The sequence below is a fragment of the Hemiscyllium ocellatum genome, chromosome 46, assembly GCF_020745735.1.
Source record: "Hemiscyllium ocellatum isolate sHemOce1 chromosome 46, sHemOce1.pat.X.cur, whole genome shotgun sequence".
NCBI lineage: Eukaryota > Metazoa > Chordata > Chondrichthyes > Orectolobiformes > Hemiscylliidae > Hemiscyllium > Hemiscyllium ocellatum.
In genome coordinates this window covers 517246-532889 of record NC_083446.1, presented here as the reverse complement: position 1 = coordinate 532889, position 15644 = coordinate 517246, and the positions used below count along the sequence as shown (strand labels likewise).

Sequence of the window (15644 nt, the reverse complement as noted above, 5' to 3'; positions counted from 1 at the left end):
TCCCTTAGTCTGAAGTGATGTCCTCTCTCACTCGCCTTCCTTCTCTTTATCAGTGTTCCAATCAGGAATCCCTCTCGTTCTCTCCTGGAGCTCAGAAACTAATTCCCCTCCACAAGCACTCAACCTTCTATGCTCGCTTTGAGCAGAATTTCAGCAGAAAGGTAACTCCTATTCCGATAAGTCCTGACAAACTATCCCATCGGTCACTGCATCTGAGATCAGATCAGTTTTCCTTCATGTGAATACAAGGAAAGCGATGGGACCAGATGGAGTACCAGGACGTGCAATCAAAGCATGCGCAGATCAACTAGCAGAGGTCCTCTCGGACATCTTCAACCTCTCCCTGCAGCAGACCACTGTCCAACATCATCCCTGTGCCTTTGAAGGCTCATGCAGCATGTCTCAATGATTACCACCCAGTGGCCCTAACTTCGGTGGTCATGAAGTGCTTTGAAAGGCTGGTCATGCGTTAATCAACTCCAGCCTCCCCACTACTCTCGAACCACTCCAATTTGCCTATCGGACCAACAGATCCACATCAGATGCCATATCATTTACCCTTCACTCCTCCCTAGAGCATTTTGACATCAGCCTTCAACACTATTATCCCTTTGAGACGGATTACTAAACTTAGTGATCTCGGACTAAGCCTCACTCTCTGCAACTGGATCCTCAGTTTCCTAACCCACAGGCTACAATCAGTGAAGACTGGTTGTGTTCATCCTCACTAACACTCAACATGGAGGCCATCCGGAAGGCGTACTCAGCCCCCTATTGTATTCACTGTATACCCATGATTTCGTCGCCAAATACCAGACTAATGCCATTTACAAGTTTGCTGATGACACCATCATAGTCGGTTGAATCTCAGATGGTGACGAAACAGACTACAGACAGGAGGTGGAAGACCTGGAAAAATGGTGCACTGAGAACAACCTAGCTCTCAATACCAGCAAAACCAAGGAATTCATTATTGACTTTCGGCAGGATGTCAAGGAAAGGCACCAGCATTCTCAAAGATCCACCCCACCCTGGCAACATTTTTCTACAACCTCTATCATCAGGGAGGAGGTACAGAAGCCTGAACACATGTACCAGCCAGTTTCAAAACAGTTTCTACCCTACTGTTACAATACTAAATGGATTAACAATCTCTTAACATTCACCTGTACCTGTGGTTTTGTTTTTGCCACTTTTTACCTGTCATTTACTTATCTATGCTACTTAACTCTGGTCTGTCTGTATTGCTCGCAAGACAAAGCTTTTCACTGTGCCTTGGTACACGTGACAATAAATTCAATTCAATTCAATTCAAAATGAATGGTCAATTCTCTTCAACGTGTCAGCCTGCTCAACAGGAGGCAGTTTTCAGCTCAGCAGGAACACTGACCCACAGGAATCAGCAGCAGGGGGTCAAGGAGGCACACTAGAGAATGACAAAAAGATATCTGCCTTTGGTGTGCAATGTTCTTCAAGCAGTTGGCAGCACTTCAAATAAACACTGTTTATATATGTGCAGAATGAGCATTATAAATAAAGAGGGGAGTGGTTAATTTGTTAAACATGTCACGGAAAAATGTTGTGTCACGTGCCCAAGGCACCTCTTCCCACAGCAGATCCTGAAACGGTATGCTGCTTCTCTGAATCAGCACTGACCCAGCCAGTTTCAAACTTGTGCATCCTGTTCCCCCATAGCAGCTCGATAACCGAATGCCATTGTAGTAACTCCAACCCAGAGAAAGCCAGGTGGAAGCTAGGACAGCGAGCCAAACAGAAACCAGTACACGGCAATCTCCTTCCCCTTGCATCAGCTGTGGAAAGGGTAGGTTTTGACTTGAAGTTCAGGTGAAAGCAATGGAATATTAGGACTGGTGAAGGCCAGAGCATCGTGCGAACAATGCAACCTTTGTGTAATACTAGATCAGGAATTCCTCGCCTTACAGGACAAGTGGACACGTCCTCCATCTCATCAGAAAGACAACACTCTGCCATTTTCTCAGTGCTGACCCTCTGACAATGTGGCACTTCCTTAGCACTGACCCTTTGACAGGGAAGAGATGAAGTGGGCTAGGGCGAGACAAGACAGAGAAGGAGAGTGCAAGGGTGAGACAAGGGGGTAAAGTCAAGATGAGAGGAAAAGGTCATAAAATCAAAGTGTCAGGCCATTCGGCCCATCGAGTCCACATTCCTACCTAATCCTTGTATGCCTGCATTTCCCGTGGCTAACCCACCTAGTCAACACATCCCTGGACACTAGGGACAATTTGGCATGGCCAGTCCACCTTACCTGCACATCTTTGGACTATGGGAGGAAACCAGAGCATCCAAGGGAAACCCACACAGACAATGGGAGAATGTGCAAACTCCACAGAGTCGTCAGAGGATGGAATCGAACCCAGGTCTCTGGTGCTGTGGGACAGCACTGCTAACCACTGAGCTACCGTGTTGAAGAGAGCGGAAGAGGTTGAGGCAAGAAAGTGAGAGGGACAAGGAAGAAACAAAGGATGAGATGAGAGACGGGGATGAGACAAGAGAGAGAAAGAGAGAAAGAAAGAAAGAGTGACACAAGGAGCAAGAGGGCGAGATGAGGCAAGAGAGAAAGAGAGGAAAGACAAGCACAGGCGAGAGAGTAGGGATAAGAGAGAGAGTGCGAGAGTCAGGGTAAGAGAGCACATGTGTGAAAGAGAGTGGGAAAAGCAAGAAAGAGGCTGGTTTGGGAGATTTGCATGCCAGCGGGATAGAGGGCAGTCTCGGCACTTACCTCCTTGCCAGTGAGAACATGCCGGGCCAGCTTGACCTTGGCGAAGTTGCCTTTGCCAATAGTTTTGAGCAGCCTGTAGTTACCGATGTGGGGAGTGTCCTCGGCAGTGGTAGCGATGGAGCTGCGACATCGCGGCATGCTGGATCTGCTGCTCGACTTTGACTGGACCGGTGGGTCTGGGTGACCCCCTGTGTGCTGTAGAAAACACAAAGGCAATCAGCAGTGTATCCAACACAGGAAAAACCCAAAAAGCACAGGATCACATCTGGAAAAACAGAGATATTACTGTGGCTACAAAGAGATTGATCATAGCAGTGTTCTCAGGATAAACTGAGGGCCACTGCTCAAGATCAAGTAAATATAAGCTTCTTAATTATAACTGAAGTGCCAGCTGAGTGCAAAGTGACAGGTAAGGAAAAGAATGAACTCTGGGAATAACTTCAAAATTTGAACTTTATATTATTAACTTCTAACTGGAAAGGCAGTTGAAGAATCTGAGACAATTGGAGTTAGTGAGGTGAAGTTAAACGTGGAGATATAGAATTACCGTGAGCTAACTAAGCAAATGGTCTAAGAGCTTCAAAGGGTTAAACAGCCTATTCCTGTTCCTGTTAAACAAGTTCCAGGAGGGCTGAATGGCCTCCTGCTGTCGAATGCAATGGGATCAAAGAACTAAGTGGCCTCCTCCTGTTCCTAACAGGCTGAATGGCCACCCTATTTCCAGTGAAGACTCAGGGCAATGTCATTGGAGCAGCAAGGTGATGGAGATAGCATCAGACTTGGCTCTGTCTCACTCATCGCATTAGAGAGAGGTGGGCCATGTGGAGCAAGGTGCATGTTGAGTGGGGGGTAAGCGATGGGGCGCAGATCAGTGCAGGATTGGGGTGAGGTGCCAGATGAGGGTGTAAGGTGGTGTGCAGTCTGACATGCAGAGTAGTGCAGATTTGGGATGCGGTGCAGGATGACGTGGGGTAAGGGGCTGGACTGAAGTGTAGGTTGGGATAGGTGAAGGGTTGGCGTGGGAGGGGGGGGTGAGGTATGGTGCAGGTTTGGGTGAAGAGTGCAGACAGGGTGGAGTGCATAGGGGTACAGAGTGCGGTGTGGTGAGTGTAAGCTGAGTTTCAGGGTTAGGTGTGACAGGAAGAATCAGCAAAACCACTGTATCCATTATCCATGGAGGAAGCCTGGGTGAAAAAGCTCAGCTGCCCACACCCTCAGTCTTGCCTCTTGAGCATGGTGGCACATGGCAGGGAAAAAGGAGTCGCAACTGCAACCAGAGACCTTATACCAGTCAACAAAACAGAAGAGCTGGCCATACTGCTAAGAACTGCTGTGAATCTCAGCAATACCCCACAAACCAGAGAGATTGTTGTCATGAGTATTCCTGAAGCAACTAGAACACGCTTCTGATTAATTCAGAAGTAGTCGGTGGCATGGTGGCACAGTGGTTAGCACTGCTGCCACACAGCGCCAGAGACCCGGGTTCAATTCCCAACTCAGGCGACTGATTGTGTGGAGTTTGCATGTTCTCCCCGTGTCTGCGTGGGTTTCCTCTGGGTGCTCCGGTTTCCTCCCACAGTCCAAAGATGTGCAGGTCAGGTGAATTGGCCATGCTAAATTGCCCGTAGTGTTAGGTAGGGAGTAACTGTAGGGGTATGGGTGGGTCGGTGTGGAATTGTTGGGCCAAAGGACCTGTTTCCACACTATAAGTAATCTAATCTAATCTAGTCATGCACCTCCTTCATCAGGAAAATTACAATTTTAAAAATATTTACTTTCTTCACTTTAACTGATTAAAACATCACTCATCAAGGACTTACTTTACCCTTTTCTCAATGGCAAGGAATCTTGTGGGTAACTGTAGAATACACACACCCTGGAACTACAGGCCACAAGACAGGGCTCTCCAGTTGGTACACAGCGCAATCCAACACAGAGCATCTCTAAATAACGTGGTGCCAATCTCTCCTCCTTTGCGAGCCGCTGCCAAATCTTTGCAAGATCTGCCCAGTTGGCCTCACGCTCCCTGACCCCAGCTCTTCAACCCTCTGCAGCCTTAATAATTTCTCCTCTTTAAGAACACTCCATCCACCATCTCTGGTGTCCACACACCCCAAATATTGTTGTGTTCCAAGGACAGCACTCACTCCCACCCACCATTTCCAGGCCAATTAGGGATCTGCAATAAATACTTGCCAGCAACACACTTAACCATGAATGAATAAAACAAAAATCCCACTCATTACTTATATTCATCTTACATTTCAACAGGGACTATATTTCCACTGGTAGGAAAGGCCCTCTGAGACATTCTGAGCATTGGGGTTCATACAGGGAGCTGTGAACCCCCCTAAAAGCATGTGATCAAATAGCCCCCCCTATGTTTCACTGTCCAGTCGCAAAAGGCCAGATGGGTCTTGGGTCCAGTTCCACATGTGGTCAGTCCTTGGAGAAGAGGAGAGGGGGAATACCAGGGAATCCATGCTCTCTCACAATGCCTTCCTTGTCAGAGATAATTCCACCATAGTAGGCTCTGTCCACTACCATTCCATCTCTCACATCTCATGAAAATTCCAAAATGAAAGGCTGAGTGAAAGAAATGGATGGCCTGGGCCTTTCCAAGACAGGCAGGATCTGTAGAGCTTGCATACACAAGATACTGCGACTCCTTTTCTACTCATTTAATACACATCACATCAATCCCCATCGAACATCCTTCATATAATCGATTACAAATTCTCACCAGAGAGAAAATGAATAGATATCTCCCACCAAAATCCCAGGCAACAGCACAGAGGGAACTTGCAGCTTCATAGCACAGAAATAAAAGCTACTTCTGCCTCCAGGCTGTGAGTCTTTAAAAAATACATCAGCTGAACTGGTGAAAGACTGAACTGAAGAAATGCGGAGGTGCAGGCTGAGACTGGTGATGATGTTCATTAGCTCGCCTGCTCACATTGGACAATCTGAATCTGGTCTCATTCAAATATTCAGTCCCAGCTGGGGGAACAACTCTTGCACACCTCTGCAACAGACAGCTCTCAAAGTCATTCTGAACTCTGAAAATCCCACTCTGTGTTGGCCAGGTGCCCCAGCTTAGATCCTTTACCACAGGTCAGTCAGCTCCCAGTTTCATTTCCCTCCACTACACCCAGATCATGAGATAGGGTCTCTTTTCCAGTGTGACCCAGCAGAGAGCAGTGGCAAGCTTCCTGGGGAAAAGGCTGGGTATGGTACTGAGCTGCTTCAGACATACTGCACTTGTATTCCCTGCACCACACCCACTCACCCAGGATATATGCCAAGCCCACTTTTGGAGAGGAGTGCTGAGACGCATAGAACACACTCACTGTTCTGGCCACTTGTTGCCATTCAGCCTTAAAATAGGGAGTGAGGCCAATAATGACTGTCTCACAGGCAGGCTCCTGGGTGAGGTACTCAACGGTAGGCCACACCAGTAACTGCACACCTCAACAGGCAAGAATGAGTGAATGAATATGGGTCAGGGGAAACCTTTTTGGATTCCTTTACCCTATCCTCAGATCTTGCATTTAATCACTTCCCTATGAACTCCGATTTACTCCACGGGTAACTGGGAGGAGAAATCAATAGATTCATTGTTTCCCCAGGCCAGGCCTTTCCACAGGGGAACAAAGCCCCAGTACGCAGTGTATTATGGTTGGAGCAGAGCCAGTGCCCAAGCAGCATGGTTCAGAATGTTAACGAAGAACAAACAGGCACTGGCTGTCTGAGCTACTTAGCTTAACCCTTTAAAGCAGCAGGCAGTTCTCCATTCAGCTTCCCTTTTGCTTTCCCAGGGTCAGGACAAGCCTAACATTGCTCACCTGGTCGACCCCAGCACAGATGTTACAGAAAGGACCTTCACAGCTCTGTTTTGCCCCAACCCACAATTTGAGCTCTCAACCTCTGAGACCACTGGCACAGATCATTGAGCAATACAATAACCTCACTATTTCTTCAACCCACCCCCCGCCCCCCAACACAGCTGTGTCCCCATTACAAGGAGCCTGTCTCTCAGGTGGGAACTTCATGGGGCCCCCTTCAGGAAGCTTTCTGCCTCATTGTACAAAACAGCACCCCCACCCTCCCCAGCAAACAACGGCAGCAGCAGCGCTCTGTCAGAGGCTCAGCGTCAAGGGAGTGCCACCCTGTCGGAGGTTCATCACAGAGAGTGTCACACTGTCGGACGTTCATCGCCGAAGGAGTGCGGCACTGTCGGATGCTCTCCATACTACTGAAGTTACCATCTGAAGTAATCTGGGGTGAGCCACCTTAGTCCTCATCATCTTATACCCAAGTTATTAAGACAGGTCTGGACACCGCTAGGTAAAATCCTTCATGTTCAGATGCTGCAGCCGTGCAGGCTCTGTCCTTCAGTTTTTGTGTGTTAGCCTAATGTATGGGTGCATCAGATGGTCTCAGCGCTGCCCCATGGAAAATGGGGTTTATAATTAGCTTCAACCCAAGTCTGGACTCAAAGGGAATAAATGATAAAACTGTCCATCAAAAAACATAATCCAGCAAAAAATGACATCTAGCATTCAGCTCCAGAACATTACAACCTTCCACAAGATGGTGAATGTGTTTGAAAAAGTAATGATCTTCCAATGGATGGTCAGGGAATAGGCTTTCAATCAATTAGAGACTGACAGAAGGACACTGTGGTTGGGCCAGATCGGTGGACCAAGCAAAAGGGGAGGAGGGAGACATTGGGTAGGAGACAACAAGAGAGCAGACAAGGAGTAGATGGAGTAAGCAAGAGGTAGTGTGGAGAGAAGAGGGAGGGAGAGGGAGATAGAGATGGGGAGGAATGGAGGGGAGAGAGGGGGAGAAAAGCAAATACTGGAATAAATTATACAGGAAGTGATTGCTGGATCTTTAGAAATAATTGACTGATGGGACAGAATCAACATGGATTAATGAGGTGGAAATCACATTTGACAAACCTAACGGTTTTGTCCAGGATGTTACAAGTAGAGATAATAAAGGGAAAACCAGTGGATTTAATTTAATTGATATTTCAAAAAAGACTTTTCCAAGAGTCGCAGACAATAGGTTCACTAACAGGGAATCTGAGCACACAGGATTGGGGTAGTATACGAATGTGGAGTGAGGATTTGTTATCAGGCAAAACACAGAGTGGGAATAACTGGGTCATTCCCAGGTTGACAGATTGTGACCAAGGATCTGTGCCTGGTCCTCAGCTCAAGATTGATATCAATGATTTAGATATGAAGCTAACTGCATTATACCCTAAGTTTTAGATGACACAAAAACGATGGGAATGATACTGCAAGGAGAATGCAAAGAGATTTTAAAGGGATTTAGACAGGCTGTGAGAGAGTAGATGGCAGGTACAGCACAGTAAGGAAAAGTGTGAACTGTAGACTATTTCTGAACAATTACAACATTTAAAAAGCATCTGGATGAGGATATGAATAGGATTTGGCCAAATGCAACTATTAATTTCGGATACCTGGTCGGCATGGATGAGTTGGACCAAAGGGTCCATTTCCGTGCTATATATCTCTATGCATCTAACTGGTCAGATTGAGATTGGAAGAGAGCTGATGTACAAAGAGACTGAGTTGTCCTGGTCCAGGAGTTACTGAATGCCAGCAAACAATTCGGAAGAGAAACTGTCTGTTAGTATTTATCACAAAAGCTGCCCAGAGGTACTGCTTCAATTACACAGAACACTGGTGGTGGTGGTGGTGGGGAGGGGGAGGCAAGAGAGAGGGAGAAGTATGAGGCAGAAGGAGGGATTAGAGGGATATGAAGGGAATGAGAAAGAAGGTGGAAGAGAACAGGTTAGAGCAGCAACAGCACATTTTTAAAATGAATTCATCTGTCAACATTTTCGCAACAGATGGCCAGATCGTGATTCCTTAAAATTATTTTTTACTGCTGAGAACGAGGTGTGAGGTTTAAAATAAATTATCTCTTCACAAAGGTTCAGGCAGGCTAATAGCCCCCTCCCCCTCCCATCCATAATGAAGCAGTGGTTCAGACAAATTAACTTGCTCCTCACATTTATATTCCTAGATTACTCTTCATTTCTGGAATGGACCTTGTGTCTTCTGCTGTGAAGACAGAGAACATATTTCTTCAACACCTCACCATTTACTCAGTCCCCACAATAATTTATCCTGTCTCAGCTTCCAAGGGACAAACATTTATTTTTAGTTACTCCCTTCTTGTTATAAACTTCTAAAAGCTCCTACAATCTGAAATATATTTGTGTCTAGTTCAATCTTATACTCCAGGCAAAAGTGAGGATTGCAGATGCTGGAAACCAGAGTCTAGATTAGAGTGGTGCTGGAAAAGCACAAGGTCAGGCAGCATCTGAGGAACAGGAAAATCGACGTTTCGGGCAAAAGCCCTTCATTAATCTTATACTCCACCATCTCCATTTTAGAAAAATTAACTTTATGGTAGCTCTATGCTGGTTTATGAAATGTTCCCAACACTCAAACTTGTTAGAGTTTGTTTTTACAACTTTATAAGAGTCTTCATGGGTTGGTCATGAAGTCATACTGCATGGAAACAGACGCTTTAGTCCAACTTGTCTGTGCCAACCAAGTTTCTCAAACTAAACTAATCCCATTTGCCTCCATTTGACCCACATGCCTCTAAACCTGGAAGCATATGAAGAATCATCTAGTCTCAAAACATTAGTTTGCTTTCTCTCCATGGATGCTGTCTGACCCGCTGTGATCTCCAGCATTTGTTGATTTCAGTAGATTCCAGCATCTGCTGTGTTTTGCTCCTGTCTCTAAACCTTTCCTATTCCTGTACCTGCCCAAATGTCTTTTAAATATTGTAACTGTACCTGCAGCTACCACTTCCTCTAGCAATTCATTCCAGATATGAACCGTTGTGTGTGAAAATGTTGCCCCTCGGGTTCACTGAATATCACCACAGCTGAGAATGTGTAGCTGGAAAGGCGCAGCAGGTCAGGCAGCATCCAAGGAGCAGGAGAATCAACATTTCGGGCATGAGCCCTTCTTCAGGAATGAGGAAAGTGTACCAAGTAGGCTAAGATAAAAGATAGGAAGGAGGGACTCTGGAAATGCAATAGGTGGAAGGAAGTTAAGGTGAGGGTGATTGGCCGGAACGGGTGTGGGGGCGGAGAGGTCAGGAAGATGATTGCAGGTTAGGAAGGTGGTGCTGAGTTCGGGGATTGGGACTGAGACGGGGGGGGGGGGGGGGGAATGAGGAAACTGGAGAAATCTGAGTTCATCCCTTGTGGTTGGAGAGTTCCTAGGCGGAAGATGAGGCGCTCTTCCTCCAGCCGTCGTGTTGCTATGGTCTGGCGATGGAGGAGTCCAAAGACCTGCATGTCCTTAGTGGAGTGGGAGGGGAAGTTGAAATGTTGAGCAACGGGTGGTTGGGTTGGTTGGTGCGGGTGTCCCAGAAGTTTTCTCTGAAACGTTCCGCAAGTAGGCGCCCTGTCTCCCCAATATAGGAGGCCACATTGGGTGCAGCTGATGCAGTAAATGATGTGTGTGGAGGTGCAGGAGAATTTGTGGCAGATATGGAAGGATCCCTTGGGGCCTTGCAGGGAAGTAAGGAGGGAGGTGTAGGCGCAAGTTTTGCATTTCTTGCGGTTGCAGGCGGAGGTGCCGGGAGTGGAGGTTGAGTTGGTGGAGGGTGTGAACCTGACAAGGGAGTCACGGAGGGAGTGGTCTTTTCAGAATGCTGATAGGGGAGGGGAGGGAAATATATCTCTGGTGGTGGGGTCCATTTGGAGGTGGCAGAAATGACGACGGATAATGTGATGTATATAGAGGTTGGTGGGGTGGTAGGTGAGGACCAGTGGGGTTCTGTCCTGGTGGCGATTGAGGGGCGGGGCTCAAGGGCAGAGGAGTGGGAAGTGGAGGAGATGCGGTGGGAAGTGGAGGAGATGCGGTGGAAAGCATCGTCGATCACGTCTGGGGGGAAATTGCAGTCTTTGAAGAAGGAGGCCATCTGGGTTGTTTGGTATTGGAACTGGTCCTCCTGGGAGCAGATGCAGCAGAGACAAAGGAATTGGGAATATAGAATGGAATATAGGGGGCAGGGTGGGAGGTAGCTGTGGGAGTCGGTCGGTTTATAGTAAGCGTCCGTGTAGATTCGGTTGCCTGAGATAAAAATGGAGAGGTCTAGGAAGGGGAGGGAGGAGTCTGAGACGGTCCAGGTAAATTTGAGGTTGGGGTGGAAGGTGTTGGTAAAGTGGATGAACTGTTCAACCTCCTCGTGGGAGCACGAGGCAGCGCCGATACAGTCAACAAAGTAGCAGAGGAAAAGGTGGGGGGTGGTGCCAGCGTAGCTGCGAAAGATGGACTGTTCCACATATCCCACAAAGAGGCAGGCATAGTTGGGGTCCATGCGGATGTCCATGGCTACTCCCCACACTCAAATATCTTCTAAGTCATTTCCAGATAGCCACAGGGACATACGCTCAAGCTCGCCAGCTATGCACCACCTTGAGAAACCCATGAGTGTGTACACAGAGCCTGTATTTCCTGCTTGGTTCGATATTGCTGTTTTTATTTTCAAGCCTACGAACGTGATACTGCATAGGAATACTAGTCACTTCCGTCTCTCAATTCAGCGTACAGGATGATTGCTCAGCTGTGTCCCACATGCTCAGTCTCTGGGCAGGAATTTAACATTGACTAGCCCAAAATAGAACAGTCTGATTTGACCCAGCACTTTGCTGACTTACTTGCCCTGTTTCACAGTTTCAAGGACATGCCTCAAATACCCTATAAGGCAATAAATACACTTTCAGCAACAGGGAATCACATAAACAAATATGATGTAAAAAAAATCCTCAGTACTGAGCAAAATCCTCAAAAGGTTTCCAAACTCAACAGTGGGTAACTGGTTAGGTAAAGCAAGAATTACAAACCCTTGGGCAAGAAGGGAAGTCCAATCATAGAGTCATAGAGATGTACAGCATGGAAACAGACCCTTTGGTCCAACCCATCCATGCCGACCAGAAATCCCAACCCAATCTAGTCCCACCTGCCAGCATCCGGCCCATATCCCTCCAAACCCTTCCTATTCATATTCCCATCCAAATGCCTCTTAAATGTTGCAATTGTACCGGCCTCCACCACATCCTCTAGCAGCTCATTCCATACACGTACCACCCTCTGTGTAAAAGAGTTGCTCCGTAGGTCTCTTTTATATCTTTCCCCTCTCACCCTAAACCTACGCCCTCTAGTTCTGGACTCCCCAACCCCAGGGAAAAGGCTTTGCCGATTTATCCTATCCATGCCCCTCATAATTTTGTAAGTCTCTATAAGGTCACCCCTCAGCCTCCGACGCTCCAGGGAAAACAGCCCCAGCCTGTTCAGCCTTTCCCTGTAGCTCAGATCCTCCAACCCTGGCAACATCCTTGTAAATCTTTTCTGAAGGCTTTCAAGTTTCACAACATCTTTCCGATAGGAAGGAGACCAGAATTGCACACAATATTCCAACAGTGGCCTAACCAATGTCCTGTACAGCCGCAACATGACCTCCCAATTCCTGTACTCAATACTCTGACCAATAAAGGAAAGCATACCAAACGCCTTCTTCACTATCCTATCTACCTGCGACTCCACTTTCAAGGAGCTATGAACCTGCACTCCAAGGTCCCTTTGTTCAGCAACACTCCCTAGGACCTTACCATTAATTGTATAAGCCCTGCTAAGATTTGCTTTCCTAAAATGCAGCACCTCGCATTTATTTGAATTAAACTTCGTCTGCCACTTCTCAGCCCATTGGCCAATCTGGTCCAGATCCTGTTGTAATCGGAGGTAACCCTCTTCGCTGTCCACTACACCTCCAATTTTGGTGTTATCGGCAAACTTACTAACTGTACCTCTTATGCTCGCATCCAAATCATTGATGTAAATGACAAAAAGTAGAGGACTCAGCACCGATCCTTGTGGTACTCCACTGGTCACAGGCCTCCAGTCTGAAAAACAACCATCCACCACCACCCTCTGTCTTCTACCTTTGGGCCAGTTCTGTATCCAAAATGGCTAGTTCTCCCTATATTCCTTAAGATCTAACCTTGCTAATCAGTCTCCCATGGGGAACCTTGTCGAACTCCTTACTGAAGTCCATATAGATCACACCTACTGCTCTGCCCTCATCAACCATCTTTGTTACTTCTTCAAAAAACTCAGTCAAGTTTGTGAGACACGATTTCCCACGTACAAGGCCATGCTGACTATCCCGAATCAGTCCTTGCCTTTCCAAATACATGTACATCCTGTCCATAATGGCCAAGAAAAGAGGAACGAAAGTGAAAAACTCTTGTGATAAAATCGCAAAATCACTTCCTCATCAGCATAAAGTCTCAGCAAGGTTTGTTGGCAAATTTGGCAAACGCCTATTGAAGGTCCCACTTTGTAAAAACAAGGCTACAGTGTATTGATCTGGGGAAGAGGCCTTTCAAACACCAACAGCCTTCCTGGACCCTACCTTCATGTCTGTGCGTTGGGTCTCTCTTTTGCCCTTCACGAGGGTTAGTTCCACGACCAACGAATCGGTGTTTACAGTTCAGGTGAAACAAGATGAAATCTCTAAGCAGTTAAGAGCAGCCCCACCCCAGTCAGGCAGTGGAATCTCAGAGGTAAAAGACTGCAATCCTGGCTGCTGCCCTGAAAAGGTGCGGCCCTTTAGTTAAACACTTCTCACAGGATTACACGTTAACGTTTCGCGTCTACAGGTGCAGGAAGTACAAAAGGTCCAGAAACCAACATGAAAGTTCCACTTCAGCAGCAAAGCGATCGGGATCCGATTACCAGCAAATCACTGAGGCTTTCACCGTCATTGTGAAAGGTGAGGCACTGAGTTCAGTTTCAAACTGCAATAATGCCTCCGAAAGTTTTATCATTTCCCAGTGTCACGGGGTCACGGCTCAAGCTTGGCACCTTGGCAATACGAAAGCCCAGAACTCTAGAGATTATGAGCGATGATAAGCTGTAACCAGAGTGTACATTGGGTGCGACAGAGGTTGTAAAGATTGTCAGGAAGTGCCAAGAGTCGAACTTAGACCTGCCAGAGAGCACAAATTCAGGGGAAGAGGAGTACGTGTAACATTAACTCATTCACTGCCTGAACCACACAGGCACGCAAAATTTTATTACAGATAATTTCAAACATTCCTCATGGCATTTCAGAACTCAAATCAAGGCTGGTACTGCCAGTCGTGTATAATGGGGACACACACTTTCAGAGATTCACAAGTTGGCAGGTGGAACCACAAAGAGGGTCAGTCAGTAGGGTTGGGAGTGAGAAGGGGGCAGGACATAAACAACACACTGCTGAGGGACAGGGGGGAGGACTGTGATAGGACAGTGGGGCAAGATACAGACAGAGGTGCAGGGCAGAGAGCTTCAAGCTATGGTAGGACAGATAGGGAGAACTCGGCATTTCTTCAAAACTACTCCAAAACTTCAATAGTGCAAATACAACTGTATTTCGCCAAAGTGACCTTTCGTGGATGGTCTCACACACACACAGTTTGACCAGGAATGGCATCACCACAGAGGCCAGCCCTTTGCTCACATTCCGAGACTGACACTGATTGGGCATGGGGGCATATCTTTTCCTCTACAGAACAAGACTGAGCACTCCTCAAAAGAATTTGGTTGGCTGCAAAGTTCAGGGACAGCAAATGGTCATGAATGCCATTCTCCAAATGTACATCTTTGCTTCTTTTACCATTAGAGATGAGGAGCTCTACTTTAGGCAGCCAGATATCAGAGCTGAAAACGTGTTGTTAGAAAAGCGCAGCAGGTCAGGCAGCATCCAAGGAACAGGAAGATCTTAGCCTGCTGGACACACTTTCCTCATTCCTGAAGAAGGACTTATGCCCGAAACGTCGAATTTCCTGTCCCTTGGACACAGAAGTCGAAGTTGAAAAGTGAGTCAATTCTCCTACTCTTCGGATGCTGCCTGACCTGCTGCGCTTTTCCAGCAACACATTTTCAGCTCTGATCTCCAGCATCTGCAGATCTCACTTGCTCCTCGCAGCCAGATATCAGCCAAGGCACAACAAAGGAAGGATGGTGGTGGTGGCCAGTGAGGTCGCATAGGTTTATATGAGAGAGATCAACATCAAGGTGTCTTTTAATGATTTACTGCAAGACTGAATCTTGCTACTGACCAGAACTTCAGGTTAAACCATCAGGGAAACGGCACCACACAGAAAGAGAGGGAGGTTGTGAGGAGCGGCAGGGAGAGGAGAGAGGGAGGTGCAGGGAAGGAAGGAGATAGTGGGGAGTGAAGAGAGGGAGCAGCTGGGGGTAGACAGAGACAGATTGGGCATCAAAGTGAGGGGGCAGCAAGGAGAGAGGGGAGAGTCAGAGAGTGAGGGATAAAGATAGGGAAAAGGAGGGGTGTGGTAGAGAGAAAGTACCTGACAAGAGGCAGATTGACACAAACAGTAAGACTTCCACCTATCAGCTGCTATTCAGTGACCCCACCATGCCACGACCTGCCTGCACACAGAAGTCGAAGTTGAAAAGTGAGTCAATTCTCCTACTCTTCGGATGCTGCCTGACCTGTTGCACTTTTCCAGCGCCGCACTTTTAGAATCTGACTGTCCAACATCTGCAGTCCTCACTTTCTCCTGGCTGCATATGGAGGTCAGTCAAGGGAGAATCAGCAACCTTAGAATGCCCTTTTAATCCTAATTATTTTGAGCTTCTAGAAAGTGATTGATATTTGAAGCACAGACAGTAACTTGGTAAGAAAGGGAATGAGAAATGGACAAGAAGGGGAATACAAAAAATATTTGAAGTTTTAATCTGAATGATGACCCCAAACAAAGAACTTTCAGAACTGAATGTCACCATCACAACATGGATCTGTC

The 15644-nt window shown here is 47.0% G+C and overlaps 1 protein-coding gene across 6 annotated transcripts in view; it reads right to left on the bottom strand.

The window, feature by feature from the left end:
- mark2b (MAP/microtubule affinity-regulating kinase 2b) overlaps positions 1-15644 on the bottom strand; it is a 171242-nt gene that overhangs the window by 100332 nt on the left and 55266 nt on the right. For 5 of the 6 annotated variants that reach the window (XM_060855450.1, XM_060855447.1, XM_060855448.1 and 2 more), the window contains exon 2: positions 2762-2956. In XM_060855450.1, the coding sequence (XP_060711433.1) occupies positions 2762-2956 (195 nt within the window). Of the gene's footprint in view, positions 1-2761; positions 2957-13246; positions 13723-15644 lie in introns of those variants that run through there. The other variant, XM_060855449.1, reaches the window with a different exon arrangement.